Source organism: Gouania willdenowi, chromosome 1 (assembly GCF_900634775.1).
Source record: "Gouania willdenowi chromosome 1, fGouWil2.1, whole genome shotgun sequence".
Taxonomy (NCBI): domain Eukaryota; kingdom Metazoa; phylum Chordata; class Actinopteri; order Blenniiformes; family Gobiesocidae; genus Gouania; species Gouania willdenowi.
This window is the reverse complement of record NC_041044.1, coordinates 35,357,406-35,379,861: the sequence shown is the minus strand read 5'-3', so window position 1 is coordinate 35,379,861 and position 22,456 is coordinate 35,357,406. Positions and strand designations below refer to the sequence as shown.

The 22,456-nt window shown below is 38.2% G+C and overlaps 2 protein-coding genes across 3 annotated transcripts; both read left to right on the top strand.

Moving 5' to 3' along the window:
• The first annotated feature begins 2,946 nt into the window (after positions 1 to 2,946).
• On the top strand, positions 2,947 to 9,442 carry LOC114468512 (lipopolysaccharide-induced tumor necrosis factor-alpha factor homolog). Of its 2 annotated transcripts, XM_028455470.1 has the most exons (5): positions 2,947 to 3,076; positions 4,243 to 4,346; positions 8,190 to 8,252; positions 8,345 to 8,498; positions 8,968 to 9,442. In XM_028455470.1, the coding sequence occupies exons 2-5, from the start codon at positions 4,250 to 4,252 to the stop codon at positions 9,071 to 9,073; spliced, it is 420 nt and encodes a 139-aa protein (XP_028311271.1). In that variant the 5' UTR covers positions 2,947 to 3,076; positions 4,243 to 4,249; the 3' UTR covers positions 9,074 to 9,442. The 2 variants fall into 2 exon arrangements, with proteins under 2 accessions (XP_028311271.1, XP_028311280.1); XM_028455479.1 differs by lacking the exon at positions 8,190 to 8,252.
• Positions 9,443 to 14,025: 4,583 nt separating this feature from the next.
• Positions 14,026 to 22,135, top strand: gprc5bb (G protein-coupled receptor, class C, group 5, member Bb). Its single transcript, XM_028455457.1, has 4 exons — positions 14,026 to 14,440; positions 15,083 to 16,191; positions 19,864 to 19,976; positions 20,053 to 22,135. Exons 2-4 carry the CDS (start codon positions 15,084 to 15,086, stop codon positions 20,095 to 20,097), a joined length of 1,266 nt encoding a protein of 421 aa, XP_028311258.1. The 5' UTR covers positions 14,026 to 14,440; position 15,083; the 3' UTR covers positions 20,098 to 22,135.
• Positions 22,136 to 22,456: the final 321 nt, after the last annotated feature.

Here is a 22,456-nt window from a genome sequence, read left to right as displayed (position 1 = left end):
TTGGAAGATGAAACAACTCAATCAAGTAAATGGTGAGCTGAGTTTCTCATTCTGAAGATCCTTTCTGTGATCTGTGATAATCAGAATGATGATCAATCAGATCTCTGGACGTTCTGTGTTCGTGTTACAATATTACCCTAAAGAAAAACTACTTGCTATTATCCTACCAATAGGAATGAGAGATGATTGAAAAGCTGCATATACAATAGAAAGCACTTCAGAAGCCATGTTTGAACTGTGACGTCGTTACGTATAGAGCAAATATCAGCAGTTAAACATAAACACAGGGAATTGTTGGTTTAACGCCATAACCAACCTATTAAATAGTTCTCAAATCAGAGTTATTGATAATAACTTAACCATCATAGATCTAATTATAATTTTCCACCACAATTTTAGGGTTTTTCGGGATCTGGACTTTCAGTGGGGAATGTAAACAATACAAACAGTTGATTACATGTACATTAACAATACCTAATAACAAGCATACACCACTTGATGGTACAATGTGGACTGGTCATATTGACTTCAAATAGTATAAATATAGCCTCACAGCTCTCTAACTGCAACACATGTAAATAGGCCGTTGAGATGAGTTTGGTTATTGTTACTTTTGACTACAAATATATATAAATCAATTTTATAATATATATAATTTAGTACCCCGTGACCCTGAAATAGGACAAAGCGGGTCTGAAAATGGATGGATATATTTTAGTATGTTATGGTTTCATTTATTCAGACAATTGTTTTTCAGGAAATGTACTTTGATCTCCTGACATGTTGCGACTGTCAACTGCCAGTCTTCTTCTGAGGCGGCTGCTGATAGCTTTGATGTTTCCTTGACTTCCGCATAATCATTTCCGCAACTTCTTTAACTTGCTGGAATTATTATTATTATTGTTCCTTTAATATCAACCATTTATGACAGTCCTGTAACAGTAGGCTATACCGAATACTGAATTAATTCACCTCTGCTGAGACTCGAAACATCATGTAAATATGACATCTTTTTTTTTTTTTAAGTACAAATACTTTTTTTTACTGTACTTCAGTAGTTTTTTCTAGTATCTGTACTTTACTTGAGTATTTTTATTTTTTTTTGCTTTTTTTTTAACTTTTACTCCTTACTTTTTTAAACAAAGATCTGTAATTTCTATTTTAACAAGTTCCGCTGAACTACGGCAGGGCCCACGCCGAATAGCACGTACCACGTTCCTGAGAATTCAGTGAAATGACTCGGTTCCACCGAGTAAAACAAATTTAATTGAGCAACGTAAAATCGTAATCTATGTTGAATTGCCTTTGAAACGATTTATCACACGACTGTTCCGATAAATTTAGAAATGATCCCGCTCATAGAATATTCATGTGAAATTACAGCCAGATTCAACAAGTATTAATGGAGGAGTCATTTGAAAATGGGCTTCCCGGGGGCCCCCTGGCACCCCCGTGTCACATGCGACGTAATGGGCCCCATTCATATAATGGTATGTGTCAATGGTTCGGTACCACCAACTGTCGCAATATTTGACTCACAAATAAATGAGAAAACAACTTTAATAGAAAACACCAAAAAGGAGGGGGGCCGGCCCCCTAATCAAATTGTGTGAGACATAATCGTAATCTACGTTGAATGACCTTTAAAACAATATGTCACACGAGTGTTTGACCATAGATTTGGAAATTACCGAAAATGGGGGGTGGGCCCCAGGGTATGTGCCAATGATTCGGTATCACCAATCGTCGTAATATTTAGCATGCAAATTGCAAATAAATGAGAAATCAGCTTTCTTTCTTTTATTTTGGGGCCCTAAATTGAAAATCGGGATCCAAGCGTTGATGCGTACACATCCATAAATTATACCAACCAAATTTCAGCCCGATCCGTTCCTGAATAACAGAGGAGTAGTGATTTTAACTGGTGTAAAGAAGAAGAAGAAGAAGAAGAAGAAGAAGAAGAAGAAGAAGAAGAAGAAAGCGAGTGAGTCCAGTAGCCCGGCCTAAAAATGAGCTTGTTACTTTTAAGACCTTTGAAGATGACGTCACAATGGTCGTTTGAGTTTTTTTCTGTTAGGAAGGTCCCTTAGTTTTATGATTAACATTTACAAGTTTTTAAAAATGTTGAACTCAAGGCTGCTTTGAGCATTCGCGCTTATATTTTTTTTGTCTTAACACATTTTATTAACAAATTGTATTTATTATGAGTGCTAAATTCTCCAGGTGTTCATAAAGGTAACAGATATAATTTATTTTCCATGTAGCAGTATGCTATAAGTTCTTAACAAAATAAAATATATGGAATTTGCCTGTTTTATTATTGAAGGGACTTTTGTTTTACTTTTTTAGTACATTTAGCATGTACTGTTTTACTCAAGTTAGGGAGCAACTTTAATACTTTTAGCAGTTTTTTTTAATAAAAGTATCTGTACTTTTACTTGAGTACTGAAGACTAGTACTTTAGCCTCCTCTAGTGGTCATTCATGTCATTTTTAAATGTTACACAATAATAGAGGAGCCCCTGACTGCAGTCTGTTAGAGTTTGTCTCCATCTAGCGGTAGAGTATATGTACTGCCAAATGTATTGCAATAACCAGAAATAAATGTGAACTTTGTGATGACGTTCTTCAGGATAAAAAAAATGTGTAATGACTAAGTAATTTCCTGTTATTCTTATTATTTTTATTCTTCTTATAAAACAATTGTTTGAGTGTTTTTTTTTTTTGTTTTTTTTTACTATTTATTGACACCTGAGCTTACATAATTCTTCAATACCTCGTTCAAACAAGCTCTGTTTTTCACTTACTAGAAGTAATATGTATACAAGGTGGTGCCTGTTGCAAAATATTTGCACACAAACGATGAATGGCGGGTGCAGCAGCTCACTTTGCTCCTCCTTCTTTCCATTGCATTTCAATAGATTTTCTCACCTGAGTTATTCAAACACCTCAGAAAGCAGCAGCACCAGCTGGGACACACACATACACACACACCACACACACACAGCTCATCATCAAGTTTGGCTGAAAAAAGGAAAAACATTTGAAAACCTCAAAAAAAGGATCTTTACACTCAGGTATGACAGAAACCTTTTGAAATCATGACTATTAGTTGTAAAATGTCAGACAACATAGAGATTTTTGAGATCAAAATTTCATAAATTACTGTAGAAAAAAGCTACAAATTTAGCATTAGAGTTTCTATTTATAAAAGGGTTTTTAATTAAGAGATTATATAATATGCCTGTGTCGTACTTTGTCATGAGATTAAACTTTTTTTTAAAGATGTAGTTTTTTTCCACTCATTTTTATTTATTTTTTCAGCAGTTGTAAGGCTATTACAAGTGTATGTGCTGTTCAAAGACTGCAGTGTGTGTGTGTGTGTGTGTGTGTGTGTGTGTGTGTGGAGAGAGAGAGAAAGAGAGGGATTCTACATTTTTTCATCCCATTTGTAAATACGTTTAATCAACGATCATAAATTCCTCAGAATATCATGAAATAATATGAAAGCTTTTACATTTATACTAAATATATACCTATGGAGGTAGATTTGTGTCTTTATTATTCAATTAAAAAACTTTTTTTTTGTTGTTTTTTATTTCATTGAAAATGTTTTTTGATTGAAGACATTTTGTATTTGGACCATGTTAAAGGTAATACATTTGTGTTATTTATTTATTGATTTTTGTATTTGAACACTTTTCTTTTTTAATTGAAAATATTTTTTTGATTGAAGTGTTGTTTTTAATCTGCGATGCAAATCATTACAGAACTTTAAAACACTCCTCAAAACCCACCTTTATTTCAGTATATTTTTCCCCTCTCTTTCTCTTCCCCATTTTAAAAACCCTGTGTGAGAAGAGTTGGTCTTCTTCTGCACTGCTTAATCCATTTAATACTAGCAACTATATAACTATGGCAAACACAGTATCAACCCTGACATTTTAAATCCCATGAGAAGTTGTCAGATTGATATTCTATGAGCCATGAGTCTTGGGACAACACACTAATGTGTACTCTATTTGTACATTCTGTTTTCATTTGTGTCTGGCCCATGTTTTAAATATGTTTTAGCTTGTAATTATAATAATTTTGTGTAATTCTGGCAGGTCAACACCCTGTTCCAGGTAGACCGACCTACAAATGCCAAGTCATTAGAATGCTACCAAACCTGCTATCATTTTTTTTTTTTTAATAACAACCCTCTTATGATAAATATCCTTCCACTTCCTCTTAATTCTAGAGATATCATGGATAAGGTTCAAGGTCCCCCTCCTGGAGAGGAAGCACCCCCATACCCTGGTCCTCCATTGGGAGGCACGCAAGTTCAGCCTGGAGTTCAACCTGGTAAGAGATCAGAGTGTGTTGTAAAGGCCCAGGGTTGGGGTCAATTACATTTTTTTCAATTACAATTACATCTTATTCAATTACAACTCAATCAAGATTACGATGACTGGCATTTTTTCCAATTGCAATTATTATTTTCCCCCTGAAAGTCAATTGCAACTACGTTCTCAATTACTAAAGTTCAAATTAAGATACAAATAATAAGCCTGAAATAAAATATTGGTAATGTGTTTTTTTGTGTCTGTATACCCCTAGATTTAAAATTTGTTACATAAACAAATATTAAAATGATTCTGAAGAGAACTGACAGGTAGTGAGAAAAGTTGATATGTAACATTTCAGTCAGGATCACTTTAGTCAAACAGCTTTATTTAGCATGCATTTTAGATTTGGCGGTAAGGCTCTGTTCTGGGACCTCTGTGCCCGTTCCAGCAGCTGCCTGGAAAGCCCGAAGCAAAGGGACCTCCCATTCGCTTTTCCATGAGCTACATGGAGAGGCATAAGCAGAGAGAGCGGTCAGCAGGACCCCCTGGAACAGACGCACAGATGTTTAGTTGGCGACAAAAGACAAAAGGGGCGGTTGCGAGGCATTTGCAGACAAAGCGTGCTGAAGTTGGCGCGTTGCAGTGGTTTAAATGCAGCACTGAGACCAACTCTAACCAATGGGAAGCCTAGAACACGATCAGCTGGATGATTAACTGATTAGAAGATGGATGCTGTCAGTTGTTAACAGCTACTGACAGATGAAGAGGCTGGACAAGCTTGACTTCCGTGCCTGCCTGAACTAACGCGATGCTCAATTGTTAACTGTGTAAGCCATAGAACTATAACATGGTTCCCATGATTGGCGTTTAATTAAATTGTAATGAACAGTTTTTATGGTAATGCCAATTACAAAGTCAATTATCTGAACTGAATTACAAGAGCAACAGCTTTTTTTAATCACAATTACTGATCTGATTACATCACAAATGTAAATAATTATCAATTAAGCAATTACAATTATACAGTAATTGACCCCAACGCTGTCTAGGTCTAACTGGTTTTGTAATGGTTAAGGAAGTGGGCTTGCAATCGGAGGGTCATTGGTCCGAATCCAACCTGGGCTTTCAAATAAAATAAATAGTAACTTGTAGGGATGTCCCGATACAACTTAATCACTTCCGATACAATACCGATATTGCAGCCTTGAGTACTGGCCGATACCAATATTGATTCGATATGATATCAGCAAGAAAAATCATACATACTTTTATTACTTGTTTTGTATTCTGGAATGTTAGAAAAAGCTTGATCAAGTGATGTCACTCAAACAGAGAACAATAGTCAGCAACAGTAAGGATGAGAAAAACTGACCCAATTGATTACATACATTTTAACCTTCAACATAACATCTACAGTATTCTACAATTGAATAAATATAATATAAATTGTAGATTTTAGGTGCAGTGCGATAAAATCCGATATTCATTTTCTGGCTGATATCGGACCAATATCCGATATTAATATCGGATTGGGACACCGCTAGTGACTTGTACTTATTATTCTTGTGAGTAGAATTTGTAGTAAGCCTACATAAGAGTGAAAATACATTTCTAATAAAGGGGAATGAACTGGCTTAAAATTTAATGAACGATTCAATTTTAACTGATGCTTTTATTTAAAGTGACGTTCAACACAAGCAGTTAGGGTTAAAGGACTTGCTCAACATCCCACAGTGATGGCCCAGGTTCTATTAAAACCAGTGACCCTCCAATTGCAAACCCATTTCTTTAATCGTTACGTCACCATCATGCAGATAAAGTCATAACGTGGTACTTATTCTGAAATTAATCAAAGGTCAAAAGCTGGAACAACTTTCAAAAGTTGAAATTGCTCCTTGAAATTTACTTTTAATCTTTACTGTAAACCCTCGGTTTATTGACATTGTCGGTAACGTTTCATAATGCATTGCATTGTGGGATATGGAGTCTCGTAGACGGATGCATAGAAGTGTTTTTACTTCATTCTTGTGATTTCTTGTGTTTACCACCAAAAACTCTGCCAAAATAACTGACCCAACACATTTCTGGTGTTTACACGGACTGAGAGTTGTAGCAAAACGACAGATGTTTAATTTGGGGATTACACAGAAAGATCGGAATCCGGCCAAACTTGAATGTCTCGCAGAGTGAGGTGATAGCACGTGGAATACTGGAAAACAAATCAAAACAAAGATGGTGTCAAGTGAAACGCTGTCCTCATTGTCTGGCGAAGAAACACATGAAATAACAATTTCAGTTTTTTACATCTTTTCATCTTGAAAATCATCTTTGATTTATTGAGCAATGAGACCTATATCTTTATCTGATAAAAAAAAAAAATATCGTCTACAGCAGATTTCAGGTCTGAGATGTCATTTTTTTAAGCCTTTAGCGCGAGGAGGTACAAATGCATCTCTCGGTAAAGTATCATAAAGTATAATCAAACTCAGTCGCAAGTTTGAAATGTTTGACACTAAAATTATTTTTGTGAAAAGTCAGAGCTTCTTCTTCCAATCCGGTTATGTGTGAGCAGAGTGGTTTCTTAAACAAGAAGTTTGAGCCTCACTGGCAAAACAGTCCAATCAGTTTGTGACAGTGGTGCACTGGCCATCTGGCATACTGGGCATTGTGCCAGTGGGCCGTTGACCTGTCGACCTGAAGTGGGCTGGTCCGCTACGGTTTTTCTTTTAGACGAGCGAATGGAGGCAGACGTGGTAACAGGTGCCCAAAAATGGTCCAAAAGTGGAAAAAACTTGCCAAGAAAAGAGAGAAAAGTGACAAAAATTAGCCAAAAGCAGTCAAGAGTGGCCAAACAATGGCCAAATAAAGAGGAACCAGGTAGTATGTAATGGCAAAGGGTAGCTCAAAGGTGGAGTCCATGACTTTCAGATCCTGCTCTCCCCCTCCCTCCCCACTGCTTTCTTGCCCTGCCTCCAAACTCTCCTAAGTCCCTCCCCCAGAGGAGCTAACAAGCTAATGTTAGTCCGACAGCAACATCACAGTAATATAACATGCTCTGTTAAAGGCATTTCACTGCAATGCTTCTCTCTCTCTCTATGTGCACACACCTCAGCAACAGCAGCAGCAACAACACAGTGTCACTTACAGCAGCCCACACGGAGGCTGCTGCACACACATGAACACATGCTCCACAGAGTTCTAATGTAACAATTACAAATCAAATATAATGTAAATCAAGCAGCTGTTATTACCTTTCAAGCAGAAAAGTCACCATTTCCATCAAACACAATCCTGGCTCTGATTGGTTCTTTTTTCTCGGTCGCAATGCATTCTGGCAATCTGCCAAAGGCTGCAGGAGCAGCAGGGGGGACTCAATGAGTCTGTTTTTTTTACACAAACCACTAGTCTGATGTAAAGCTATCCATACATAGTGACAGCTTTAGCAAATATGACAAAAAGTCACTTTTAAAAGAGTTGCAGACTGCACCTTTAAATGGGCAAAATATGGCAAACAATAGTGAAAAAGTGCACAAATGTGGAATAACAAGAGGCAAAATGTAGGGAAAAACATTTAAGAAAGGACAAAAATATATGTCAAAAAGAACTTGCAAAAATGGACAAAAAAATAGGACAAAAAGGATTTTTAATGACAAAACGTAGCTAAGTCTCAAAAGGTTTCTGACAGTGACTGTAATTGAGCTCATAAATAATTGCTATGATAGAAACAGCCAACAATGCACGATTCAGCATTCTTGTTCCATTTGTTTCTATACAAATTGTCCACTTATTGTCTGAAGTATATATATATATATATATATATAAAACCTTATTTATGAATTTTTTTTTTTTTTTTTTAAAGTGTGTGTAGTTTCACCACCTGCTTATCAGTACGCTCCTCAGCTGGTTGTTGCAGCTCCCCAGGGTAAGTGAACCCCTATTCACACACTGTAGATGGTTTGCGATAGGAACAAACTATTCTATAGCTATTAATTACACATCTTTTGTATCTCACAGTGGCCCAAGTGGTGGTCGTGCAACAACACAGTCAACTCTCCGACGTCCCAGGACAGACAAAATGTCCTCACTGTCAGAACACCGTTGTGACCAGGACTCAGCACAAAAGCGGCATGCTCACCTGGTTGATCTGCGGCGTCCTCGGAATTTTCTTGTAAGAAAAAAACAAATCTCCATACCAGACAAATATATATAAACTCTAATACACTTCACAATCAATACTGACACCCAGGGTTGGGGTCAATTACATTTTTAAATTACAATTATGTCTTCAATTATCCATGTTCAATTACAACTTAATTACAATTATGGTGACCAGCATAATTCCCAATTACAAGTAAATATTACAATTATTTTCTCTCTGAACGTCAAATACAATTATGTTCTCAAATACTAAAGTTTAATTACAATTAATCACAATTACTGAGCCTGAAATAAATCACCCAGCAAATCGCAACCTTCCTCGTATTAGCATGTTTTATTATTATTATATTATATTAAAACATACTTAAATTCAAGTGAAATGACTGATTTAGAAATGTACAATTACCCCTAAAAGCCACTCAATTACAGTGAGTACTTGTAATCCATTACTTTCACCTCTTGCTCTTACATCACACCAGGTGCTGGCCCTGCTGTTGGATCCCCTTTTGCATTGATTCCTGTAAAGATGTTGAGCATGTCTGCCCGAACTGCAACAACGTTGTCTACATCTACAAACGCATGTGAAGCATCACGGCTGTGGAAACTCCACTGGAAACTTAACAAAAGGCATTCGTAACGAGAACAAAAGTACTGTGGGAAAAAAAAAAATGTTGTGTTGTAACATCTTCCTCTGACACACACTGTGTGACATCATTGTTAAGCTTGCATTAGTCAGCACTGCACACTCTGTATTTAGTACATCACACACACACAAAAGGAAAAAAAAATAAAATAGAATTACCTGCTAGCACTTAATCAAATCATAGTCGTTTCTGAAATTGTTTACCTGATGACTGTAATTGGACAATAATGCAATACACTGCTGTCTGTTTGATATTTCAATACAGCGAAGTTGCTACTTGAAAGACGTGAAATAAAGACAATCAAACCTCAGTTGTCTCAATGGTTTTAATGTATAGAATTTTACAGACCAACAGATTGTCTGTGATTATTACACAAAGATCAAAGAATAAAGTCACATTTCAAGGCTTGTAGCATAAATAATATTAAATCTATTCGGATAACATCTTTGTAGAGTTAAACAAGTCAAATATTGTTTCAAGTAGAGGAAAGAGTAAATAAATCATGGGTGTCCATCATTCCAATACAGTCCTGCATTTTATTTCCATTTCTGATAACTAATACCAATAAACACATTTGTATTACAAAAATCTGTCTATAGATTGAATGACTAAAGTAATCAAAAGCATCTCTTTTATTTTAATTACTTTAATTCTGTCATAACATATATGCTCACTCAGATAACTCTGTGGGCGTATCTGGGTTTTTTTTTTTCTATGTGACAAGTGTGGAAGTGCAACAGGAGGAAGTAATAAACACAACGAGTGATTGACAGACAAGTCCAACAAGACAAACAGCAATGATAGTTCAGTTCAATTCAACTTTATTTATATAGCGCAAATTACAACAAAGTCATCTCAAAGCACTTAAAAAAAAAATAGAGTCCATAGAAAGAAAGAAATAACCCAACAAAATCCACATGAACAAGCATTTAGCGACAGTGGGAAGAAAAAAGTCCCTCTTTTTATAGGAAGAAATCTCCAGCAGAAGTTCCAGCATCAAGACACCTGAAACAAAAAAAAAAAAAAGAGCCCTCGGAGCGCGAGGAGAAGGCACAGACTGCAGAAACACATGATGCACTCGTTCCTTGTGTTTAGGTTAACATTAAACGTCTTGCAGCTTCCTTCATGCTCTGAAATGCTACCAACACAGACGTCTTGTACTGGTCGCACGTAGTGATCTATGGGGTGAAGCAGTATGATGGGCTATGCAACAAGGGACAGAAGTGGGGGGTTGCCTACAACCCGGCATAACTGTGTCTGACTGGACATCATCCCATTAGAGCTATGTGTAGATGATGGTGGATCATGTTTGAATATAATGTTCTACTATATAATCTTAGTTTTTAGTTCCTATTTTTAAGTTTAGGGCTTTGTTCCTAGTTGTTAGGTTAACACTATTATACAGTATACGCTTTAGCAAATAAGTAGGTTTTGAGTTTAGCCTTAAAGGGGGAGAGAGTAGCAGCCTCTCGTACGAAGACTGATGAGTCAGATGTGGCAGTCGATACTGTCTACATTCATCATTACGCAGTGAAATAAATGCCAATGATTTGTCACGTACAGGTGGAATGTTCATAGGCGCGTACATCCCAAAAGATGACATACAGGTCACGTACAGGAGGAAGCAATGACATGACGAAAAGCACATTCACTGACACTTAAGATATCTCACTAGCAGTACAAGTAGACTGTTTTAGGCACGGCAAATTTATTTGTGCGGCACATTTCATACACAAGGCAATTCAATGTGTTATTTTTATGATTAAAAAGTGCAACAGAAAACATTTAACAAGTTGAAAATCAAAAAGAACATTTCAAATCAGCAGTGAAAACATTAACTCAACAATAATGATTGAAAATCTCCCTCTCAGTCAAATGCAGTAAAGAAAAAGAGTGGTCTTTAATCTTGGATTTAAAAATATGAACATTGGATGCTGACTTCAGCTCTGCTGGTAGTTTGTTCTTTGCAGCATAACAACTAAAAGCAGCATCACCATGTTTACTGTGAACTCTGGGCTCCACTATCTGACCTGTGTCCATAGATCTGAGAGACCTGCTGGGTTCATACCTGACTAACATGTCACTGATGTATTCTGGACCAAACCCATTCACAGATTTATACACCAGCAGCAGAACTTTAAAGTCTATTCTGAGGCTGACTGGGAGCCAGTGTAAAGACTTTAAAACTGGAGTAATGTGCTCTGACCTCTTTGTTCTGGTTAAGACCTGAGCTGCAGCGTTCTGAACCAGCTGTAGCTGTTTGTTAGAAGACCATTACAATAGTCCAGTCTGCTGGAGATAAAAGCATGGACCAGTTTCTCCTGATCTTTCTGAGTCATTAAATCTTTCACTCTGGAGATGTTCTTTAGGTGGTAGAAGGCATTAGTAGCCCTAATGCAAATGAAGTAGGAGGGATCATATCTAAATCAGGATCGGTTGTAATAATTTAGTGATGCAAAAAGTATATTGACAGTTTTGACTTCACCTGTAAAGTCTACTCACTCACTATCATCCATTTTCTGACCCACTTGCTCCTTTTTTCATTGTCGTGGGGTTCTGCTAGTGCCTATCTCCAGCTCTCATTGGGTGTTAGGTGGGGGTTCACTGTGGACAGACAACCACCCACACTCACTGCTACGGGCAATGTAGAGACTTCAATCAACCTAACGCTTTGGGAATAAGCAGGAGGACCTGAAGACATCCCATGCAAACTCCACACAGAAACAACCAAAGTGTCCACCCCAGGGCTTGAAACCAATACCTTCTTGCTGTGAAGGGAACGTGCTAACCACTATGCCACTCACTCACTAGTAAAACAAAATTGGGTACACGTATTCCTCCAAAATTGAGTACTAGGATATTATTGCAAAAGGCTTAGGGGGCCACATCATATGAGATGCCACACATGAATAACGGTTGTCAAATTATTTATTAAAGCAGGATTAATTTTTGTAATTTCCAGCCCAAACTACAATAACAAACTTACAAATATCGATAGGGGAGCAGAAGAACCTCTCGTCACGTGTCTGCTGCTGGGTGATGGTGTTATGCCTCCTTTCTCTTAGTCCTCTCAGCGCTTTTCTACACACCCTCCTCCCTCTCTACCTGATTACTGATCTGAATCAGGTGTTTAAGGTGAGAGGGAGGGAGGCCAGGCTGAGAGGCCAGGAGGCACCAGCCATAACAAGCACTCATAGAGCTTAACTATGGTTGATATCACTGATCATAAAATGTATGCTTTCGGTGCACATGAGAAAAGAGAATAGCAGTGGTTGGCTTCACCTATCAGTGGTCAGAATATTACGGTTTATGAGGATAACTGTATAATAAATGCTGGTATCAAATCTAAAGTGATGCCAGCACAATCAGTGGCAGGAGCTGCATTTGAAACCTTGTCTAAAGGTGTGAATCTCTACATTAACAACTGTTCAGTGTGCAGTCACTGTCCTGTGAAGCTGACTCAGCTGTCATCACCAGCAATCACTTAACATTCCATAATTCCATCATGAAGTTTGGGTGGAGAACGGGTTGCACATTTCAAGAAATGAGACAAAAAAATATAGCCGCAAGCGGCGATAAACTGCCTTCGCCGCGCCACCTTTGCTGCACTTTGCCTGTACCCCATTCTCATAACAATCAGTAGACATGGATTCCATATATATATATATATATATATACATATGTATATATACACGCACATACATACACACAAATTTTCCCTCTTCACTTTACATAAGATCTTCATATTTTTTTGTTTACATTTGTTCTTAAATTACATTGTTCTTTGCTTAAAATCCTACAAAGTTGCTCATAACAATGATTGACATTGTCCTGGCTTTTCCCCTCCATTTATATTTGATCCACAATAACAATCTAATTCAAAGCAGAAATCAGACTAGTAGTAGTAATAGTCAGTCAAAATTGCATTTTATCTTACTTTTTGCACTTTTCGGGCAAACAAGGGGTTCATTTTACATGTTGTACCCAGAAGCTGCAACTATACCACATTATTTTTCAGAAACTATACATCCTCGGTCAAAATGATACTAATTCTGGACATTTCTTCCTGTTAAAAGGGAGTTTTTTTTCTCCCAACTGTAGCTGATGCATGTTCATGTGCATTTGTTGTTTTTTTTCTTAAGAATTTTTTATTTTTAATAGCGCTTCGAGATTACTATTGTTGTAATTTGAGCTATATAATTAAAGTTGAATTTAATTTAATTTTAACTTGTTAAAAAACTTGGTTGGAGAATCTTTGAGGCCGCTGAGGCCTTTTTTTAGCCTCGGCCACTGCAGGGTATTTTGACGGACACAGCGGGGATCAGGTAAGCAGTCTAAACCAGCTTGGGCCTCCTCCATGTTTGTCTGCAAGGCTTAGTTAAATCTAACTAGATGCAGCTTCGCACATGCTGATCTCAAGCGACACCATCAGCCATTAAACTGCCTCTGGTCATGATTTCTCACTGCAGCGAGACCAAAGAGAAGATTACTGCACTCCAACGGGACACTTGGCACAATCACGTCTTCCAGGGTGTTATGTAACGTTCCCAGCTTGGTTTCCTACGCTGCCACAAAGCTGGCCTGTCTTTAGATAGATCACCAATCCCATTCTGTGTGTCTGTAACTCAACAACAGCAGAGAAAGGAACCAAACAACCCACTGTGATTCAGAACTGAATGGTTACGCTAGTCTGGTTATGAGGACGCGTTGTATGGAGGGAAGAGGAAACAACACAGGGAGGTGTGACTCAGTGACTAATGTAGGACTGATGGTGAAAGGCCTAAAATTCTGCTGTACTTGTTTTCCCATCTTGACGGTGGTCTGACAGGTGAATCAGCTAATCACGCTCACACTGGTGTGTGTGGGTGATTGGAAATGAGCTGGAATTACAGTGCTGACACCTCCGCACATTCGGCGTGAAGCAGGGAGGAAGAATAAAGGACATGCAGAACGAAGGCAGAGAGCGAGAGTGAGAGAGCAGAGGGAGAGAGAGAGAAGGGAGGGAGAGGAAGGAGACAGAGGATATATTCCACTGTGTGGGTGTGTGAAGTATTAAGGCGTGCATCACAATCGTGGCTTCTTCTCGGAGCAGCTGGACATTGGAGGGGCTTTCACTCTACTGTTTTGTACTGTTCAACAGTGGAAACCGTGCGCAAAATAGAAAATGGGAAAACAACTTATTTTGGCTGCTTCAAAGGCTTGATAAACTGGAACCGTGACAAACACTTGAATCCACTGGCATGATGGTGGACATAGGATACCTTCATTGTCTTCACCATCAAGACTCAAAGTGAAGCCTTTCGCTGAAGTGAGTGTGACTTTCAAGGTGAAATTGTTGTTGTTGGTAATATACTGTAACTATCATGTTTATCTGTAGCTGTGCTTCATGTTCTTCTCAGATCACTTAGGTTTACAATGTCTAGAAGATATTTTGAGTTTACTATTACTTCATTTGGAGGATGTTTCTTGTTTTTAAATAAAGCTAGATAATAATTACCTCAACCTCACTGGGAAAGTAATCAAATGGCGATAAGCACCTATTCAAGTTGGTTGCAACACGTCAATAACCAAGAAAGAAGAAGAATTACCTCTACCTCTATTAGCGTGTTTGTATTTTCCAACATTTTGCAGCATTCAACTCAACTTATCCACAGCTCAGTATGCTGTGTAGTCAGCCCACGCTGTTTCCCGTCGCCATGGAAACTATTGCTCAGTGCTAAAAGCAGTCATGCTCTGTGTTACGGTGCATGAGTGTTTTTGTGTCTGTAAAGAAAAGGACAAAAAACATCTCACGACAACAGGTTTGCGTGTCTTTGTGGATAGATGAATGATCTCCAAAATGATAGGATGCTGTAAAACACCAACTGCTAACAGTCCACCACAGATTCTCACTCCTTCTCCCTCTCGTTGCTTTTATTTCATATTTTGTCCATCATTTTTTTCTCTCTAGAATGGCCATCAGCACTATCCTCATCTGCCTCCTGTCACTGATCAGCTGTGGATCATGCCAGCCTCCTCATCCTCCGCGGGGATGCAGTGTGGACGTGGACCCTTCCTACAGGGTTTTGTGTGACCTGGAGGCCGTTTGGGGCGTTGTTGTGGAGGCCGTGGCCTGCAGCGGTGGCGTCACGTCCCTGGTCCTCATTGTGCTCCTGTTAGTCAAGCTGCGCACCATGTCTGACCCCGCCCGGTGCTCCAGCCTCGGGCCTTTATTTCTGCTCCTCGGCACTCTCCTTGGTCTTTTCACCATCTCTCTGGCGTTCCTGGTAGGAAGGAATCAGGCCCTTTGCGTGGTCCGCAGGGCCTTCTGGGGGCCGCTTTTTGCTCTATGCTTCTCTAGCTTGCTGGTGCAGGGTGTAAGGCTCAGGAGGCTGGTGGCCGGGAAGACGAGCCCATCGGGAAGCACGCTGGCTGCTCTTGGCCTGGCGTTGGCTTTGGTTCAAGGAATCATCTCTGCTGAGTGGGTCCTGCTGACTGTAGTGAGGGAGGGGCATCCAGCTTGTGAATATCCACCTTTGGACTTTGCTCTGACATGCAGCTACACCTTGGGGCTGTTGCTGATCGCCATGGGCCTCTCGTTGGGGGTGGTGCTGTGTGGAGGAGAGCTGGCAGCAGAAGGAGGAGGAGGAAGCGGCGAAGAGGACAGAGATGGAGAAAACGAAAAGGGAAGATGGAAGTGCAACGCCGTCTGGCTCTTCCTGTCCAGCCTGGCATCGGCACTGCTGTGGGTGGCATGGTTGGGGTTTTATCTTTACGGCAGCCAGGCCATCAGAGGGAAGAGCAATAAAGAGAAAGGAAGTGGGAAGAAGGATGCCAAAGTCTTTGATGAACCTGCGCTGGCCGTGGCTTTAGTGATCCAAGGCTGGATTCTGCTGCTGCTCCACGCCATTCCTGAGATGCACCTGTGTCTTCAAAAACCAGCGCAATCTGACACGCAAGATTTCTTCGACACCAGTCACAGAGTTCCTTCGCCGCATTTTGGGGATGAGTCGTCGTCGTCCCACTCCCACAGAAACTACACAGACAACCAGGCCTTTTCTATGGAGGAACACGGCGCATGTATGCTATTGTCATTTGTTTGAAAAAATTTGACAATCCGATTCAATCAAGAAATTATTCAATTAAATCCATACCATGGTTTCCTTGTGCAAAGGCTAATTAGTTCTAGACGTAAAAGATTTGAAACTATATAAAGTAACATAATATCCTCTCTAATCTCAGTCCTTAATGTATTAATTTAGGTGGTAAAGAGGTCGTTGAGAGGTTGGAGGTTCGATCCCAGTGCTATATATGTCTATGTGTTGAAGTGTCCTTGGGCAAAACACTAAACCCGAAGTTGCTCCTAATGGCCAACCAGTGCGTTTAATGGCAGTTCAGTCCCATTGGTGTGTGAATGGGTGAATGAGCAAATATTGTAAAGCACTTTGAGACTATTTCGGTGGTTATAAAGCGCTATATCAATGAACTCCATTTACCATTGACCATGAACATGTACCAGCAATCAGTTATAGATACGTTTATGCCAAGAAAGGACAGAAATTTGATAAAAGCGTCAAAAAGAACTTGCAAAAAAGGAGAAAAAATAGGAAAAAAGGATATTTATTGGCAAAAGGAGCTAAAGTCTGAAAAAAGTGTCAGAACTTTTTGAAAAGGGGCAAAAATTGGACAAAGGAAGTTGCAAAATGGCCAAAGGAAAAAGGTGTTAAAAGGTGAACCATGTTAAGGTTTTCTGAGGGAATAATAATTCAAATTAAGACATAAAGAGCCACATGTTGAGCATCACTGGTCTGGAGAGAAAATGCCAGGGCTGAATTTTTGTCCCAGTCCACCCCTGAAACGCAGTGTCAAAGGGAAACAAATATGGCTTTGGACGTTGATGACATTGTACGATTAAAACACCACTGGAACTAGTCTGAAAAAGAGGGCAATAGTGCGAGTTGTTCTAGGTTTAATAATATATAACTTAGCCTTATGAGATGTCTTAAATGTTTGCAGAAGATTATGAAAGAAACAGTAATTGGTAAAATAGTTGGTATATAAACAAAATATTCATCTACATGAGTGGGGCCCATGTCTAGTTCTGGAGAACCCCTATACAGCATGCTTTAGATGGGTTTTTTAGATGTTATAGTGTCATCATGCAGGTCTACAAAAAACCCTAATAATGAGCTTCACCTATTTCATAATCAGAGTTTTCAGAATCCAGCCTCCAGTGTTTGAATAATTTTCATGTATTCTTGAAAGATTAACTGATTGAATTAATTATGTAAGGAACCAGCAGAACCTCACGACTCTGCAAAGGAGAAAGCGAGGCAGAAAATGGATGAATCATGCATTCAAGAAGCCAAATTATGAATAAAAGCAACACTCTTATTCAATAGTAACTCTACGGACTCTAAAACTATCCTGATCAGTTTTTTGGACAGTGAATAAATACCTGTTTGAAATTATAGCTGCTGCGCAGCAATGGTTGGGGTCAGGCAACTTTAGGCAATTCTGAGAGAATGGTGAATGTTGATTGAAATAGTGCTTTTATGACAAAGTAGTTCCAAAGCACTTTACAATATGAGCTCATTCACACATTAATGAGCCAGAGCTCCCATGCAAGACACTGGTTGACAACTTGGAGCAACTTAAAGTCCAGCGTCTTGGCCAAGGACACTTTGACAGGTTTAGTCCTGGGATCAAACCCACCACCACTTGATCAGAACTCACTAGTTAATTAGTAATTGACAACTCTGCAGTACATATGTATAATACTTCTTCTCGCACATTATAGAAATTCTACAGCTGCAATGATTTGTCAATAAATCTACAAGTCAAACATGTAATTAATCCACAACTGTGTCATGATGGGACATCCTCTATCTGAGCTAATTAGCACATGTAAAATTCAAAATATTGCAAAGAAATTATTTGAGATAAAATTCAGATATTTTCCCAACATTATCTACACTGGCTCCAAAATGACTCATATTTAAGAAACACTGAATATGTATTCAGCACGTATTTAGATTGTAGGCTCAAATTTTTGATAAATAAAAAGTCTGCATAAATCATTTGTGTAGGACAGTCTGAAGATGTGCTCTAGCAAATTTGGTGTAAATTGAGCAAAAATTGTGGGAGGAGGAGATATGTTTATTTACTTACCCATGGTTGGGAATCATTGCTGTATAGAGCAGTGGTTGTCAAACAGGGGTACGTGTACCCCTGGGGGTAGAGGAGCACATTGCAGGAGGTACTCGGAAAGATTGAACATTTAGTTTAAAAATAATCGGGAAATGTTCGTAACAGTATTGCTCAATAAAATACGTTTTTTTTTTTATAGTTTATTGAAACAATATATTTCTGACAATAGGAGACAATAATTATACAAAGGAGACCATATTTACTTATAAATTATAAATGTACTTATTAGGGATGTAACGATTCACTCAACTCCCGATACGATTCGATTCACGATACTGGGTTCACGATACGATTCTCTCACGCTTATTTTACAAAATGGGACTGTAGACAAATTTTTTTTTTGGGAAAAAAAACTTGAAAATACTGTATTATTTTCCTTTTATTTTTCATTGTCAAAAGAATTCTTTGATAAACTATTCAAAACAATGCAATTTAACTAAAAATAAATCTTGAATGAAATAAATAAAGGAATAATACAAATGAAAATGAAGCCTATTAATTTAAATTCTGGTTCTATAATAAACAATGCAAAACTGCATAATAGTTCTTTTTCTTTTAAAAGTGCAACTGAAAATGTATTTTGTGCCTTAACAATTGGACTTTAAAAAAAAAACAGTGATTACACTGATTTACGTCATATTTGTTTAGACCAGCAGAGGGCGCTGGTAACACAGCGGTCGGTTGGCATGCAGATATCTTGCAGTGAAGAAGAGAAGCTATGCTAGAAGACAGAGCTAATAGAAAAATGTGACTTTTACAGATATTCAAGTAAAATTACAGATATTCTTTCGGTGCTAAAGGGGTAATGAATCATTTATTAACATATTTAAGAGAAGAAGGCGGCCAGAAAGAAAGTATTAGCAGACTCCGCCCGCCGCCTACACTTGTGGATAGCGCCCTCTGCTGGTTAAAAAAATACTGCGATTCAATTTTCAGAAAATCGATATCAACCGTGATATCTATGAATCGATTTTTAACTGCCTTACGATTAATCGTTACATCCCTAGTACTTATTGAAGTAATCACATAAAAGTTACATCGTATTTAAGAAAAATAGATACATTCCAATTTGAAATCCACTCAATGTTTTTGATTTGTAGATTAAGCCTTAGGGAACCAATGTTTGAGGCACATGTTGGGGTTTAGGAGAGCTAGTTGTTCCACAAATTAAAAAGCATATTAAATTGTAGAGAGGGCACTTTTGGTACACATGTTTTGACATAAATGTAAAGGGTCTACACGGGACAAAAAAGATCGGGAACCACTGGGATAGAGAATAAGGAAACAATGACTCCACAAGCAAATATAAAAAACATGTTACATCTTTAGGAGAACAGTCAACAATCTATTTTACTTGTGGAATATTACATAATCAATAAAAACGGTCAGTGAGAGCATTTTTCTAAAGTTTTTAGGACAAAAGCGTTGATAAATTTGAGTTAATTTAGTCATTCTGCATTTGTTTACATTTTTCCCTTTAAAAACGATTTTTTTTTTGGGTGAGTAAATGAGGCGATTGTTGTGTCTTCTTTGCTCTGTCAGCTCTTCGCAGTGGAACGTACCATGGCAAACATGCGAGCGGACGTCCTGGCATCGCCTTCAGAGGCCATGTTTACCAACCCACTGAGATGGCTTTGGTGATGAACGGTGGAACGGTAAATAAGGAAACAATCACTGCTATTGCATTAGTAGAGCAGCCTGTCAATAACGCGTCATCGCGGTTTCTTCCAGATACCCACTGCGCCCATTAACTACACTGGAAGACGGCTGTGGTAACGGCACAAAGCTCGACGAGGGTTTGATTCCAGTGATGTATTTTTTCCTGTTGCCTGAAAAGCAAGAAACCTTATACAAACGCCACATATCATACAGAGTTGTCTTCATGTAAGATGATCAATAATAGTGTCGTCGTGTGTTTGTGCTTTAGCACACATGTAGAAGAGCTTTTTGTTTCAAGTGTAATTATCAGCATTTTTGGGCTCAATGATTCTTAAATGTATATAAGATATAAAAGCCCGATTTGTGCCCACACAATGAATAGTGTTTAAACTGCATTATTTTATCCACTGAAGAAGAGAATAACTCAGAGTATTTTCTAATGAACACACCAGGGAGTTAACAGATTATAGTTAAAAACAGAATAGCGACACGAGTTTGGTGCTACCGCGTGTGTGCACAAAAACACAAAGACTATCTGTTGGATTAAAAAGAGTGAATGTAAAATGGGTATTTAACTACTTAAAGATGTGTTTTGATACACTTATCTCCAAAAGCCATTCATGACTGCAATAGGAACAGGGAATTGGGATTTTGCACTTTATTAGCACTGATAGTATTAGAAAAAACGGTATGTTTTGAACTTTTTTTCATCTGTGGTGTATTTTGGGGAGTCGTTTGTCGTCAGCAGATCAGTTAAAAGCTTGATTGCTTTTGTGAGCGTAATAACAAACGTGACATTGTTCTGTGGTCAGCTGATATATTTTCATTCCAGCTGGATGTGTCTTCACTGATTTTAGTGGCAACTACATTTTATATTTGGAATATTCATTGGGACACGTGTCAAGCTCAAGGCTTGGGGGCCAAATCTGGCCATTTTCGAGCATACAATGTGAATAGTGAAAATGACAGAAAACATGACTCATTGTGTAAATTACCAAATCCTTCACTTGTTGATACTCACTCTCTTTAAATTCACAAATTCAAATGAAACGGCATAATATTTGCAGGTGCGTGCAGTTTTCCCGTGTCTTTACCACACGACTGCAGTCGTTTTGAGTCGCAAATTGTTGAAATTTGATAATGTGCTGCTATTTTTTGCAAAACGTTTTGCAAAATCAAGGAATTTTGAAGTGAAGTGTTACGCACCAAGAGTGACTCATAACAAATTGCTGCCTAAAGTTGTAAACACACTAATGTCACAAACACCAAGTCGGTTGAATGCCCACGAAAGTTTACTGTTCTACAGCAGTGTTTCCCAAACTGTATTGCCCCATGTTACCCCTTAGCCTTTATTTATTATCACAAGTACCCCTAAGCTCATGCTATACATCATTTATTTGTGTTTGCAGACTCGTCTAAACTCTTTCCTTGAATTTAGGCCTTTTTAGTCATTTATTTCTGGTGTTTTGCTCGTTTTAGAATTTGAACTTCACCTTTTGGTGTATTTTAATAACTTGTGCAGCCACAAGTTGTTATTGATGGATGAGAAAAAAACTGTGCGCATGTTAAAAAATAAACTGATAAATGTTCCTGTGTACCTCCCGAGAGGTGTTCAAGTACCCCTAGGGGTACATGTATTCCAGTTTGAGAACCACTGTTCTAGAGGCCAGAGATGGGCACTTTCATTGATGAAGCAAATACGAACCAAGATCCATTCCAAACAAAACACGTTAACAATATATTATTAAATAAACTGACAAGATGGCTGAAGAAAAAACAACGTAGGAAATATAACCCAACACATGGTTAACAGAAAACAGAGCTCGCTGAAAAAAAACAGGAAGATTATACAGGCTCTGATACATGTTGTTTATTGCTTGGATATTGTCAATGCCTTAAATACTGTATATATTATTGATATGTGGATATGCAAACTCATTTTTCCCTGCCCAAAATCTGCAGCCCGCTTCAGATCAATGAGTTTGACTCCCGCGCATCAGAAACCTCACACACTGACAAATGAACCAACGCCCTGGCACAGGGTTGGGGTCAATTACATTTTTCAGTGACAATTATGTTTTCAATTAGCCATGTTCAATTACAATTCAATTATGACAGGGACTGGCATTTTTTCCAATTACAATTAAATTACAATAATTTTTAGCCTCAGAAAGTCAATTACAATTAATCACAATTACTGAGCCTGAAATTAATAACCTAATAAAAGTGAACGTTCTTCTTGCCTTAGCTTTCTGTTAGCATCTCTTATGATAACGGGTCCTAAATCAGTTGTAAAACACACTAAAAACAAATATGTATCATCTACATTCTTGCCTATTTACTGGTTACCTTGTTAAGCTTCCTAATCAATGAAAATATTGGTATTAATATTTTCGGTGTGAGCATTTTTTTGTGTCAGTATAGACAGTATAGACCTAGATTTTTTTATTTTTTTTAAATGGTAAAATGTGGGAAA